The sequence below is a fragment of the Triticum urartu genome, chromosome 7A (genome assembly GCF_056163025.1).
Source record: "Triticum urartu cultivar PI428250 chromosome 7A, HENAU_Tu73, whole genome shotgun sequence".
Taxonomy (NCBI): Eukaryota; Viridiplantae; Streptophyta; class Magnoliopsida; order Poales; family Poaceae; genus Triticum; species Triticum urartu.
In genome coordinates, this window is record NC_141879.1 from 17,466,807 (window position 1) to 17,480,412 (window position 13,606).

Here is a 13,606-nt window from a genome sequence, read left to right on the forward strand (position 1 = left end):
AAGGAATCAGAGAGACAAGCACTCCTAGCAAAGAAGCAGGAAGAGAAACAAGCCCTTGCTGCAAAGAAACAAGCAGAGAGACAATCCATTGCAGCAAAGAAGGAGCAGCTGAGGAAAGAAGCACAAAGAAACATGGAGGAAGCTGGGCATGTGCCAGAAAGATCAAGCATGTTTGACATCTTTAGATGATCTATGAGACTGTTTATCTTGTTTTAGTAAGAGTACTCTTTCAGCAATGTAAAATATGACTGTGTTTCCCTTTCATGTTATCTCAAGATCTTATGGTACTCTATTTTGAGTAGTGCTAATGATGATGCACCACATAATCTATATTTTGGTATGAAAATTGTCTTGTCTGTCTACCAATTTGTTGTCATTCTATTTGTTGATGTCAATACTGCTTCCACATTTGTTCCTTGCTGCCATTCTTTTCATTTCATAAATATGATACGAAACAGTACACAAGAACTCATTTCACAATTATCATGTCAGAAAGATAACATAATACAAAGACAATGTTTCCATTAAAGATAGATAGATAGATAGATCACTTCATACATTTCTGGCCTTGACAACCATAACATTTGATACAACCAAGCTAACTTCATAGCCATTTCCTAACATTAAACTACTGAAAGTACTTAACATGCTAAACTACTGAAGCTGGTCTTCACTTCTCCACTGCCAAAATGAGCACTTGTATTCATCACTTCTTCTTCTTCTATAGTAGTCCTTCATCACTTCTTCTTCTTCTTCTAATGCAGAGAGCATTTGTCCTCACTTCTTCATCAACAGAAGAACACAGAGGGCACACAACAACATCACACTACCTAACAGAAGCTTCAGCAGCACCAAGATCTCTGAACCTAATCCAATCAATGCACTTTCTTGGTGCCTGCTCATATTCTGCTGCAGAGAGCCAGGCCTTGCCAAAGCAGCTCTACTAGTTGCCACTTGAGCTGCAATCCTTCTCCTTTCATTCCTAGCCCTAATGAGTTCTTCCCTCCTCTCCTCTGTTGCTCCAACAGCATCCACAGCTTGTTTCCCAACCAAGAAATGAGCATCTACTAGGTACGCAACATATTCCATCTCCCAAAACCAGAAATCACACCCAGTAGCCTGCAAACCAATAGCAAAAAAGTAAACTTTGACCAACGAGAGGGCAAAACTGCTGCCAAGAACAAAATCAACTGATCCTCTGTGTTACTTACAGAGTTATTGGGACATCTGTAGAACACCCAGCCCTCGTGATCCTCTGTGTTCGAAACGCAGTACCTCACTGTCGCCTGGCAGCGAGGACATGGGATGAGTGGCACCACCACTGTCCGGCCGCGGAGACCAGACCGGGCAGAACTAGCAGAAGACATGGCGCAGTTGTCGTCAGGGGCGAGGGCAGGATGGGGCGCGCGGCGGCCAGAGGGCAGGAAGGGCGCGCGGAGGCGAGAGGGTAGGATAGGCGCGCGGCGGCGAGAACTAGGGATTTGGAGGGGAGGATTGGGGATTTCTATCAAAACGGCTTTTTTTTTTACAAAAACGCCCTCCCGCAAATGGGTACTTTAACATAAATCCTCCGCCCGCCTACGTGGAGCCCGTGGACTGGTCAAATTGGCGGCGTACGTTGCGTCTACGGCGCACAGTGACCGTATTTTCACTATTCGCCGTACACAGTGACCGTATTGCGTGAGTTATTGTGTACAGTGACCAAAGTGACCGGGCGACGCAAGTTGAGGTACCAACGATGAATTTTACTCATTTTTTTATGTATGCCAAACAAAAATTTCATGGTCCTTTTCAAGATTTGTTTGAAATGTACAAATGTTCCATACTAATAAATATGATAAATAAATCTATAATGTTTAAATTTAATATATTAATAAACCACAGCAAAACAAACTATACAGACATGTGAGCTAGCAATAAGATACAGATCAGAAAGTGTCGAATGAAACACAAGGACTAAAAAATAAACAAGAAAATTAAGAAAGAGTAAACAGGAAATAGAAATGAAACCTAGAGATAAAAGGAAAAATACAATACTGGGCTGCTGGCCCATGGTGATGGCCAGTGAGCTGAGTGCCCCTATTTGACGCTTGTTGTGTCATATTTTCGGCCTGTCACACAGGTGTGTTCTCGGGTGGGCCAACACGTGTAACAATGCACTATAGCGAGCACTATCTCTGGTTAATTTGTTTTTCTATTTTCCTCAGATTATTGATTTTTATTTTGATTTTATAGGAGAACAGTTTTTTTAATTTTTAGTAATTTTCAAAAATGAAGAACATTTTTAGAATTCAGAATAGTTTTAAAATTCCAAAAACATTAAATAATTCCAAGCGTTTTGTTAAAACTTTAAACCTGTTTTAAAAACATGAAAAATAATTCCTGAATTTTTAGGAAAACTTGAAAGCAAAAATATAAGAAAGAACTTTAAAACAGAAAAAGAAATAAAATCGGACTGGAGCTTGACACAATGAGCGTCAATTAGGAATTGCCCTTAAGAAAGGAATTCAGAATCATATTTAAGTGCCGGCCACCCATTTACATACAACAGTAGGCCCAAGAAATCCAATAACATGGCATATGAGGATCCGCCTCCACATGGCACAATTGGTCCAAATCATGATAGAAGAAACTGGCCTCCTTTCTTTGTGGCTTTGTATGCATAAGCTTTACATGGGAAAAACAATGTTGGTTAGTGCTTTGCTACTTTCTGAGTCTAGGTTCCCAACACAAAAGACCAGAAGATATTCTAATAGTGATAATTTAATCAGCGAACTTTGTTAGCATCTGATTAAGGTTAGCGATGAGACCGACAGGCACTAGGCACTCAGATCTTAAGGTTAGCATCCAATCTGAGCTAGATTGCAGTGGGCACTAGGCTAATCATACCAGTTAGTTAAAGTTCTCTTTTTACAAGATGCTTTGATACACACAATAATTATATATTCTTCCCTTTTCTATTTTCCCCCCTTCTCCAAAAAAGAAATGCAAAAGGCAAATATCTCCTTTTGTTTTTTTGACACAACTTCTTTTTACAAGATGCACACTGCTATATGAAAATAGCTTATCCTCGCAAAATGCAAATGACAAGTTTCGCCTTTTCTTTTTGACACACAACCTTTTTTTGTGTCAGGTTAACGATAGCTTTTTATCAGCATGGAGGAGAGTCAACACTTTTTTGTGTCAGGTTAAAGGCAGCTTTTAACATTTTTCAAATACCAGATTAACATTTTTAAATACATGGTCAACATTTTCTCTATAGACATTTACCATTTTTTCAAACGATTTATTTTTCAAATAAGAGATTAACATTTTTTGAATACATGGTCAAATTTGTTTCTATACATATTTAACATTTTTCAAATACAAGTTAATATATTTTTTAATACATGGTCAACATTGTTTTCTCGGCACATTTAACATTTTTCAATAACATATTAATAGTATTTGAATACATGGTGATTATTTTTCTATACACATTTAACATTTTTCAATTACAAGTTTAACATTTTTTTAAGTCATGAACAACATTTTCTTATACACATTTAACATTTTTGAAATACAAGTTTAACATTTTTTAATACATGCCTAACCATTTTCCTATAGACATTTACAATTTCAAATATACAAGCTTAACATTTTTTTAACACATGGTCAACATATTTTCTATACACATTTAACTTTTTGAAATACAAGCTTAACGTTTCTTGAATAGATGGTCAACATTTTTCCCACACACATTTAAGATTTCTCAAATACAAGTTTAACATTTTTAATACATGGTCAACATTTTTTCTATACACATTTAACATTTTTCAAATACAAGTTTATCATTTTTCGAATACATGGTCAACATTTTTTTCAAATGTTTAGATTAACATTTTTTAAATATATGCTCAACTTTTTTCACACACGTTGTATATTTTTTTGTATACATTTTTCATATACATGATAAACAATTCCTCTATACATTTTTTATATTTTTCAAATGCTTGGTCAGCATTTTTTCAATGTTTTACTCGAAGTACTTTTTGTAATATATTTATTTAGAATATTTGGAAGTATAGACAAAAATAAAAAATAAAGAAAAAATAAATAAAAAAACGAGATTGTGGCCTCCTGCACGCCTGGGCTGGTCCATCTCCCTCTCCCCTTCAGTGAGGGTTCCTAAGCCTCGCTAGAAGCAAGGGCACCCCTGGTCAGAAGCATATCTTAATCTTGTGGTCTCCAGGTCTTCTACACGGATAGTAAGCACATAGGTCTTCACCTATTTGGTGAGCATTTCTCAAAAGAAAAAAAACCTATTTGGGTGAGCGACCTAAACTATTTTTCAGAACCTTTGGTATTAGTCCATAAATGTTTGGTCGTCTGTTGTGTTTTTTTTACTGGATCATGGTGGGAAACTAGATGCGGAAAGTGAAACCACATTGACACATCTCCGGCCTCTTCTTTGCAGCTTTGTGGACCGACCCATCAGCGTTGTGTTACTGGAGTTCCTAATATTTGCACTTTGTAGATTTTTTTATGAATAATAAATGTATCCTATAAGACATGTTCTTAGAACAAAATCACATTTAATGGATTTTCCTTGAAGATACGTTTTTCACAATGGTGTGGCCTGGCCAATGGGCCAGGGTGGTCGAACCTCAAAAATATTCATTTATGTATTTTGGAAATTCTAGGTTGGTCCATGGACCACCTGATCCACCTCCTAGCTACACCCCTGTTTTCATCCCATAATGAAATATATTTTTTCACATAAAATACTAAATTCATGCAACTTCTAAAAAATCATCATAAAAATATGACACTATTTTAAAATATTTTTTCAAATTTAATGATAATTTGCATCTATGTCAATAATTTTTTTATGTAAGCCCAACCAAAATTGCATGGTCCCTTTGAAGATTTTTTTGACATGTAAAAATGTTCCATACTAATAAATATGATAAATAGCTCTATAACATTTAAATTTAATATATTAATACATGACACCAAAACAAACTATACAAACATGTGAGCTAGCAATAAGATACAGATTAGAAAGTGTCGAATGGAATGCAAGGACTAAAAAATTAATAAGAAAATTAAGAAAGAGTAAAAAGGAAATAGAAATGAAACCTAGAGATAAAAGGAAAAACATATTACAGGGCCGCTGGCCCATGGTGATGGCCAGTGGGCGGAGTGTCTTTCGATCTAGCACTTAAGGCAGGGTGCCCCTATTTGACGCTTACTGTGTCAAATTGTCGGCCTGTCACACAGGTGTGTGTTCGGGTGGGCCAACACATGTAGCAACGACTACAGCGAGCACTATCTCTGGTTAATTTGTTTTTCTATTTTCCTCAGATTATCAGTTTCTATTTTGATTTTCTGGGAGAAGCAGTTTTTAATAAACATGTTTAAAAGTTTTAGAACAATTTTTTTATCATTAATAACTTTTAAAAAATAAGAACATTTCCTAAAACTGAAAATATTTTTAAAATTCCAAAGACATTAAATAATTGCAAAAGTTTTCTTAAAAATTTAAACCTTTTTCTAAAACATGAACATTTTCTGAATTTTTTGAAAAACTGGAAAAGAAAAATATAAGAAAAAAACTTGAAAAACAGAAAAAGAAATAAAATCGAACTGGAGCTTGACACAATGAGCCTCAATTAGGAATTGCCCTTAAGAAAGGAATTCAGAATCATATTTAAGTGTCGGCCACCATTTACATACAACAGTAGGCCCAAGAAATCCAATAACATGGCATATGAGGAACTGCCTATGGCTCAATTGGTCCAAATCATGACATTAGAAACTGGTCTGCTTTCTTTGTGGCTTTGTATGCATAAGCTTTACATGCGAAAAAACAATGTTGGTTAGTGCTTTGCTACTTTCTGAGTCTAGCTTCCGAATACAAAAAGACCAGAAGATCTTCCAAAAATCATAATTTAATCAGCGAATTTTGTTAGCATCTGATTAAGGCCAGCCATGAGACCGACAGGCACTAGGCTCTCAAGAGTCTCAGATGTTAAGGTTAGCATAAAATCTGTGCTAGATTGCTGTGGGCACTAGGTTAATCATACCAGTTAGTTAAAGTTGTCTTTTTACAAGATGCTCTCATACACCCAATCATTATAGTTTCTTCTTTTTTATCAAAAAAATAATATATATTTCCTTCTCCAAAATAACAAAAGGAGAAAAGGCAAATCTTTCCTTCTATTTTTTTGATACAACTTCTTTTTACAAGATGCACACTGATATATGAAAACAGTTTATTCTCACAAAATGAAAATGACAAGTTTCTCCTTTTCTTTTTTGACACACAACCTTTTTTTGTGTCAGGTTAAAGGCAGCTTTTTATCAGCATGGAGGAGAGTCAGCACTTTTCTCAGCCATAGGCTTATGGCAAAAGCCAGTGCCTTCTCTTTCCTTTGCTTCTTAATGTGCTTTTGCTTAGGGTATGTACTGTGATCGGGACAATACCCTACTGTTCCCCATCTAACTGTCCTTGCAGGCAGCTAAAGCCTAGTAGGATAGGGCTGCAGATGTGGCTTAGATTGTGATCTGCATGCAAATCAGTTGATAAAGATTCATTTTGCTTTGCACTCTCATGAATCACCATCCTAATTCCTGAACAATGTTGATTTGCTAGCACTATGTGATCCAGTAAGTTACCTGAACATGGATGCTATTCTCCAGGTGGGCATAATTCAGCATCTTGTCTGGATCCAGTACCCCTGCGGTAGGAAACAAGCGGCGGTAACATCGTTACCGCTGAAAGAGACGAGTGGGTGGGTGCTCGCTGCACAATGTGCGCAGTCAAAACCTCAGGGAATTTTATGTCACTGCCCCGGTCGGGATCTACTACCAGTTGTCGGCGACGAAGATTTTTCTTATTGCTGCGTCTAGGGGCTAGCCTGGCATTGCTGGCCGTTTCCTGATCAAGAAGTAATGTGCAGTTGCAGCAAAGTGTAGTTCCGCCATGTGCACCAATGCCGCATCATACCGACAACCCGCTTTCGCCATTCCTCTGCGCAACTGGGAGCTGCTCGTCTCTCGGCGTCGCCAATTTCCATTATCAAGGGAGATGGATGAGACAGGGAGCTTTCATACTAGGTGATCACTCCACTAACAACTCACCATCCTGCTTTCCTCTGGATTGGATCGGACGGGACAGAACCGCCTTTTCTGCACAACTGAATAGCTCTGCACCCTTACCATGATGAGAATAGGGTCAAGTTTGTAGCCCAAACAGGAGCTTGCCAAACTCACCGAAGTGTGCAAATAGTGGAGTCTTTTCCACTGTCATTGCGAACTCAGCAATGGAGGAGATGCTTCCACCAGTCAAAACATCTTTGTGATTCGTGTCAGTAGCTTCTCATGGCACTGAAGGAAAAAGAACATGTCGAGATGGACCGTTTCATGCCAATAAGTAATCGCATTATGTGTCATCACTAGCGCCTTTTCTTTGGAGGGTAAAAGGGTCATTTGTGCGTATCCTCCATGACATCTCTTTAATTTTCGGAAGGGTCTCCGTCTGGTAAATTATGCCTATAAGTAGTCCATGACAAGAGAATCATCATGGCAATACAAGTAAAGGTGTGTCAAAGATTCAGCAGCACAATGTGGGGGATGGCGCGCATCGATGAGTGGAAACCGGTGATGGCAATGCTGGTCTTCGACCTCATCTCTGCCGTGACAACGGCCCTGATCAAGGCGGCGCTCGAGGAAGGGCTCGACCGTCTAGTGCTCATCACGCTGCGTCAACTGGTGGCCACGGTCTTCCTTTCTCCGATCGCATTTTTCAAAGAACGGTACATAAATTTTGATTTGCAGAAGATGACCAGAGTTCAGAACTTATCCTAGAATATGATGCTGCTGTTGTTTTCTTTCAGGAACACACGGCCTAAGCTCACACTGGAGATCCTGGTGTACCTCTTCTTCAGCGCAGCGTTAGGGTACGGTTGGCAAACATAGCATCACAACAATCACTTCCTCATATTAGTACAGCGACCCGGCTATAGAATGCTCTGCCAGATATGATTCTGCTTGATTCATCATTGACTTTTCCTCCCATTTTAGCGCTGCGCTCTCTCAGTATACCTTCTTCTACGGGCTGCAGTACACAACGGCAACGTTTGCAATAACTTTTACCAACCTGGCTCCTGTGCTGACTTTCCTCATCGCTGTCTTGCTCCGGTGTGTGTGTGCCGATTTTCAAATTTACCTGGTACCTTTCTCATGCACTTTGTTCTTGCTAATATCTAAACCTTTTGGGAATACGGCTCATGGATGTAGGGTGGAGTCACTGAACATGAAGAACAAGGCAGGAGCTGCGAAGATCATCGGGACACTCATGTCGTTCGCCGGCGTCATGCTCCTGACCCTCTACAAGGGTGTGGCCTTGACACACCAAGCAGAGCCTTCAGGCCAGCATGCAGAAATAGCAGCAGCAGAATCTGGCAAGAAGAGCTGGACCCTGGGCACTCTAGCGTTACTGGCAAACTGCCTGTGCTTCTCCTTTTGGCTCCTGCTGCAGTCCAAGCTCACCAAGAAGTACCCAGCACTCTACTCCAGCACTGCATACATGTTCCTCATCAGCTCCCTGCAGGGCGGGGGCCTGACGGCGGCGATACAGCGGCGGGCATCGGTGTGGGTCCTCACAAAGCCAGTGGAGATTGTTACAGTACTGTACACAGTAAGATCTTTTTGTTGCAGTTTACCAAAAAAGAGTGAACTCTGCAGAGAATTGGCTGAACCAAAGAACACTTGTTTCATATGTTGCAGGGAATCTTGGGGTCTGGAGTGGGATATGTACTGATGACATGGTGTGTGGAGAAGAGAGGGCCAGTGTTCACTTCAGCTTTCATCCCCATCATCCAGATCATGGTGGCCATAATTGATTTCTTCTTTCTCCATGAGAACATCTACCTTGGAAGGTAAACCAGATTTGCCTCAGATATTAAATCAGTACAGTCTCATGATCATTCATTCATTTCCCATACTGAAATAAATGATGCATAATCTTTTCAGTTTATGAGTGAGTTTATCCACTTTTGCACTTGTAGAACTGCAATGGCTGGTCCAAATGGCATCACCTTTTGTATTTTTGTTTTGCCCTTGCAGTGTGCTGGGATCCATACTGATGATCTTGGGCCTCTATATTCTGCTGTGGGGAAAGAGCAGGGATGCCTCGGCGACAGTACCACCTGCCAAAGAGGAAGAGGATAAGGAGAAGCAAATCAAATCATAAGGACCAAGCTATGGCACTCTTAGGTTGTAAAACTATGGCATATATTCCTCCTTAGTTTTCTACACCTACGTAGTTTAACCAAGAGGAATAGTATACAGTACTGTTAGTAATGCAGTTGTCGTATGCGTTTTCGCTCGCACAACGAGACGATACGTCGGGCAAATTTCTGCAGCTATATGCCTAAATGTAGCCCAAATTCTTCAGGTGATAAAGAGCGGTGGGCATAGGTTGCCAATATCTCAGTACGTTAGAAGGTCACATCTGTCATATTGAGCATGAAAAGAAATAAAAGAAAAGAAAAGAAAATATTCTCCGCACGATTTTTGTACGACCACCCCACGGTCCTGTGGGGGCGGCTATATCGAATCAATGCTTTGCGATTTGATTTGGACTTAAAGAAATGTTTTGCTCATCAAAGAAGAGACAGTGGGCATTGGATCTAAGAACTTTCGCACGGGAAGGCGTTCCCCTAAATTGTTCCTTGTAGGTCCTAAACGGGCTCATGCCAAAATTTTCAGTGCTAAGACAGCATCTAATGCCCTACAGTGTAGAAGAAGGCCATGCAGGAAGGATCACAAGCTATATTTTGCTTGCCAGAAATTGGAAAAAAGGGGGGCAGAGCCTTACTTTGTTCCTTCGCACTATGCAATAAAGAGACAGCTATTCGATTCAGCCGGGTGCGCAATTTGCTCGATACGGCAAATTTCCCACAATTATTCAGACATTAAGAGAACAAACGATGTGCTCCTCTCCCCCGGGCCATGTTTTAGCTCTCGGTCACGTGTGCGAAAACGAAACCGTGAGTCGGAGACATGCCTTGAGATGCCATTTTCCGGACCTTCGCCTGTCACCACCCCTATAAAAACCATGGCATAACCAGAAACAAATTGCCCATCAGATCATCGAGGCAGACGGACTGAAAATGTGGAGTGCAGGATGCGTGGAGCAGTGGATGCCGACGGCGGCGATGGTGGCGACGAACGTCGTGATCGCCGTCATGACCACGCTGCTCAAGCAGGCGCTGAACCAGGGGATGAACCGGCTGGTCCTCATCACTTTCAGGCAGATGCTGGCCACTGTATTCCTTGGCCCCATTGCCTACTTCAAGGAAAGGTATCATCATTACTATTATCAAAAGCAAAGGCAAAAACAGATCATCATGGCGATAAAAGCAGCTGCTAGTACTAGTACCAGTAGTCGTCGTTGGTATTTCACTGTCGCTGATCATGCACATGAACTGGCCTTTTTTTTGTGTTCCTCCTTTCAGGAAGACAAGACCAAAGATCACTGCTGAAATCTTTGCGTACCTGTTCCTTAGTGGAATCCTCGGCCCGGTCCTGCTTCAGTACACGCTCTTCGTCGGGCTGGAGTACACGACCGCAACGTTTGCTGCGACTTTCGGCAATCTGCTCCCGGTGGTTACCTTCCTGATATCACTCGCTTTCGGGTAAATGTTCATTCTCTTTCCTGTGGCAAAAAGTTGTTTTCTGTGAAAAGAAGGTTTCTTCCATGTAGTAGGTCATGTTGCAAAGTTTCATATACAAGTGTGTAGCACGACTATAAGTTTGAATCGACTCTGTTTGAACACTTTAATACAGCTTCCATTAATCTAACTAGGAGTAGTACAATAGGAGCTTGAAATGCAATATAAGACCCTAATAGCTAGTTTGATTCTGCACTATTACTTTTTAAATCTGTTTTCATCAAATCTAGCACATAATAGCATCTTGAACTGAATCAACAGCAAAAGAAAAAGACTTCGACTTTACGGACCACATCGATCAGCGTATCCTATGAACAGAACTTTAACACACATAATTTTCTAAGTCATGTGAATCAGAATTAAACACTTTTTCATAATTTTCTAGGTTTGTATTGCACACCTATGAGCCATGATTTATAAACACAATTAGTAGAAACCCAAACAAATTCAAATGAATCTCATCCATGACCTGTGCTAGGTATGAGGCGCTGGAGGTTCGGAGCAAGTCCGGGAGCGCCAAGATCTCCGGCACGCTGCTGTCCCTCACGGGGGCCATGATGCTCACCTTCTACAAGGGCGCGTCCCTCACCCACCTCCACCACCACCTGCCCCCGTCGTCGGCGGCGGCGGCCGGCGTCGAGGAGCAGCACCGGAGCGCGGTGCGGTGGGTGCTGGGGTCGGCGTCGATGCTGGCGAACGTGGTGGGGTTCGCGGGGTGGCTGCTGCTGCAGCGGCGGCTCACGCGCCTGTACCCGGCGGTGTACTCGGCCACGGCGCTCATGTCGCTGCTCAGCTTCGCGCAGGCGGCGGCGCTGGCGCTGTCCACGCAGTGGGGCGCCGGCCTCGCCGCCTGGCGGCTCCGCGGCACCGTCGAGATCGCCGCCGTCGTGTACTGCGTACGTGCGCGCGATCCCTGGTCCATCCGTCGACTCCTGAAGATTAAAGATGCAAGATTTTGATTGGGGATTTGTTTGGATTTGGATTTGGCAGGGGGTGGTGGCGTCCGGGGTCGGGTACCTGCTGCTGACCTACTGCGTGGAGAAGCGGGGCCCGGTATTCACCGCCGCCTTCAGCCCGCTGGCGCAGATGTTCGTCGCCGGCATCGACCTATGCGTCCTCCACGAGCCCCTCTACCTCGGCAGGTCGGTCCGCCGGTCACTGAACCGAATCCACTCTCTGAACACTGTTGTTTTTCGTCAGAGTTCAGTGGTCTAAACTGCATCAGACAGTGAGCTCATTCAGTGACGAATTGTCGATTGATCTGATGATGATGACATGATGTTTGCAGCGTGCTGGGGTCGGTGCTGGTCATCCTGGGCCTCTACCTCGTGCTGTGGGGCAAGAGGGAGGAAGCCGCCGTCGCCGCCGCCGCTCCGGCCAAGACGGTGGAGGTAGCAGCAGCTGGCCACGGAGACGTGGCAGAGCAGCAGGAGAGAGTGTGATCCCGAACTGAAGTCTGAACTGCAGCAAGACACGCATTTGAAATTTTGAACTAGAGAGAATATGATGAACTGAAACTACTAATCAACACTGTACTGTACCGTAGGAAATTTGGATGGGAACAGTTGTGATCTTGACATGAGAGTGAGATGCTCTGGTGAAGATGGGGATGAACTATGAGATGTTGATTCATGGTGTCACTCAAATCCATCTATAATTAGCCGTTCACTCTGTGTCGTTCGTTCATGTCCGAATTAGCAATGGCCGATCTCCGGCTTGGGGCATGGCCGACACCTGTGTCGTCCTCCATTGACAGACCCTCACCCCACGTACGAGCTCATACATAAATACCCATGCCGCACAACCACACTCCTGAACGATCGAGGTAGCATGGCGATGCAGCAAGGAGGACGCGGCCACACCACGTCCATGGCGGTGCTCGCCGTGGCCGTGGCGGTCCTCATCCTGGCCGGGGCGCCGCGCACGGCGCAGGCGGCGGTGATGGCGGCGTCGGCGGGGATCGAGGAGGCGTGCCGGGGCGCGGCGGGCCGGGACGCGGCCGTGGACTACGAGCACTGCGTGGCCTCCCTCTCGTCCGACTCCGAGGGCCGGGACGCGGCGGACATGCACGCGCTGGCGGCGGCGGCGACGCGGATGGCGGTGGAGCACGCGGCGGCCACGGAGGCGCGGATGGAGGGGCTGGGCGAGGCGGAGGGCAGCCCGCGCGCGCGCGCCAGGCTCGGCCGCTGCACGGAGCTCTACGGCGCAGCGGCCGACGTGCTCCGGGACGCGCTGGACAACATCCGCGCGCGCGTGTACGGGCGCGCCGTGGAGCAGATCGCGGCGGCGCTGGGCGCTGCGGAGCGGTGCGAGGACGCGTGGAAGGGCGAGGAGGAGGCGCGGGGAGGCGTCCCCGTCGCCGGGCACGACAAGGAGTACGGCCGCCTCGCCGTCATCGCGCTCGGGCTCACCAGCGGCATCGCCTGACCGTCGTCGATCGGCCGCTTGGGCACGTGCGAGACATGCGTGCTCGGCTGACGTAGTGGTAAATAAAAACGAAATGGGATTAATAATGAACGAATAAACCCTCTTCTTTCAACATGGCTGCATAAGATAGTTTGGTATGTGCAATGTTTTTACATCCAGCGTTTATCAATGGAAGACGAGTGTGATAATAAAATGTAGCCATGTGGTCTTCAAGAAAAATCGATATGATCCGTACAACTAGCGAATCTAAGACACCTTAAGTGTCATACTAAGTCTTACATTATCTCGTACAAAAACGGCTTACATTATGAGACCGAGGAAGAGGACACGTGGAGGGCCACGAGTAACAGACATTGGGAGAGCCGATCGACGCTGCTCCACCTTGAAGCCTTGCCTCCGACAATCGCTATCAAGCAGAACATGTAGCCGAACACCGGTAATGAAGATGATGACCAACA

The 13,606-nt window shown here is 43.9% G+C and overlaps 4 protein-coding genes and 1 long non-coding RNA gene across 5 annotated transcripts; 3 read left to right on the forward strand and 2 right to left on the reverse strand.

Annotated features, from left to right (window-relative positions):
• Positions 1–777: 777 nt before the first annotated feature.
• Positions 778–1,367, reverse strand: LOC147957020 (uncharacterized). The gene is made up of 2 exons (XM_087533207.1): positions 1,212–1,367; positions 778–1,119 (listed from the first exon to the last, which is right to left on the reverse strand). The coding sequence occupies exons 1-2, from the start codon at positions 1,365–1,367 to the stop codon at positions 778–780; spliced, it is 498 nt and encodes a 165-aa protein (XP_087389333.1).
• Positions 1,368–6,122: 4,755 nt separating this feature from the next.
• LOC147957021 (uncharacterized) lies at positions 6,123–10,004 on the reverse strand. Its single transcript, XR_015610039.1, has 3 exons — positions 9,866–10,004; positions 6,661–9,194; positions 6,123–6,549 (listed from the first exon to the last, which is right to left on the reverse strand). It is a non-coding gene; the product is annotated as an uncharacterized LOC147957021 (long non-coding RNA).
• Positions 7,567–9,807, forward strand: LOC125522602 (WAT1-related protein At3g30340). The gene is made up of 6 exons (XM_048687648.2): positions 7,567–7,799; positions 7,881–7,943; positions 8,068–8,184; positions 8,284–8,683; positions 8,773–8,924; positions 9,112–9,807. Exons 1-6 carry the CDS (start codon positions 7,567–7,569, stop codon positions 9,236–9,238), a joined length of 1,092 nt encoding a protein of 363 aa, XP_048543605.1. The 3' UTR covers positions 9,239–9,807.
• Positions 10,005–10,141: 137 nt separating the features above from the next.
• Positions 10,142–12,336, forward strand: LOC125522603 (WAT1-related protein At3g30340). Its single transcript, XM_048687649.2, has 5 exons — positions 10,142–10,351; positions 10,506–10,685; positions 11,200–11,617; positions 11,712–11,863; positions 12,010–12,336. Exons 1-5 carry the CDS (start codon positions 10,161–10,163, stop codon positions 12,161–12,163), a joined length of 1,095 nt encoding a protein of 364 aa, XP_048543606.2. The 5' UTR covers positions 10,142–10,160; the 3' UTR covers positions 12,164–12,336.
• A 178-nt stretch (positions 12,337–12,514) lies between these two features.
• Positions 12,515–13,388, forward strand: LOC125522604 (putative invertase inhibitor). Its single transcript, XM_048687651.2, has one exon. The coding sequence runs from the start codon at positions 12,552–12,554 to the stop codon at positions 13,146–13,148; it is 597 nt and encodes a 198-aa protein (XP_048543608.2). The 5' UTR covers positions 12,515–12,551; the 3' UTR covers positions 13,149–13,388.
• The last annotated feature ends 218 nt before the right edge of the window (positions 13,389–13,606 follow it).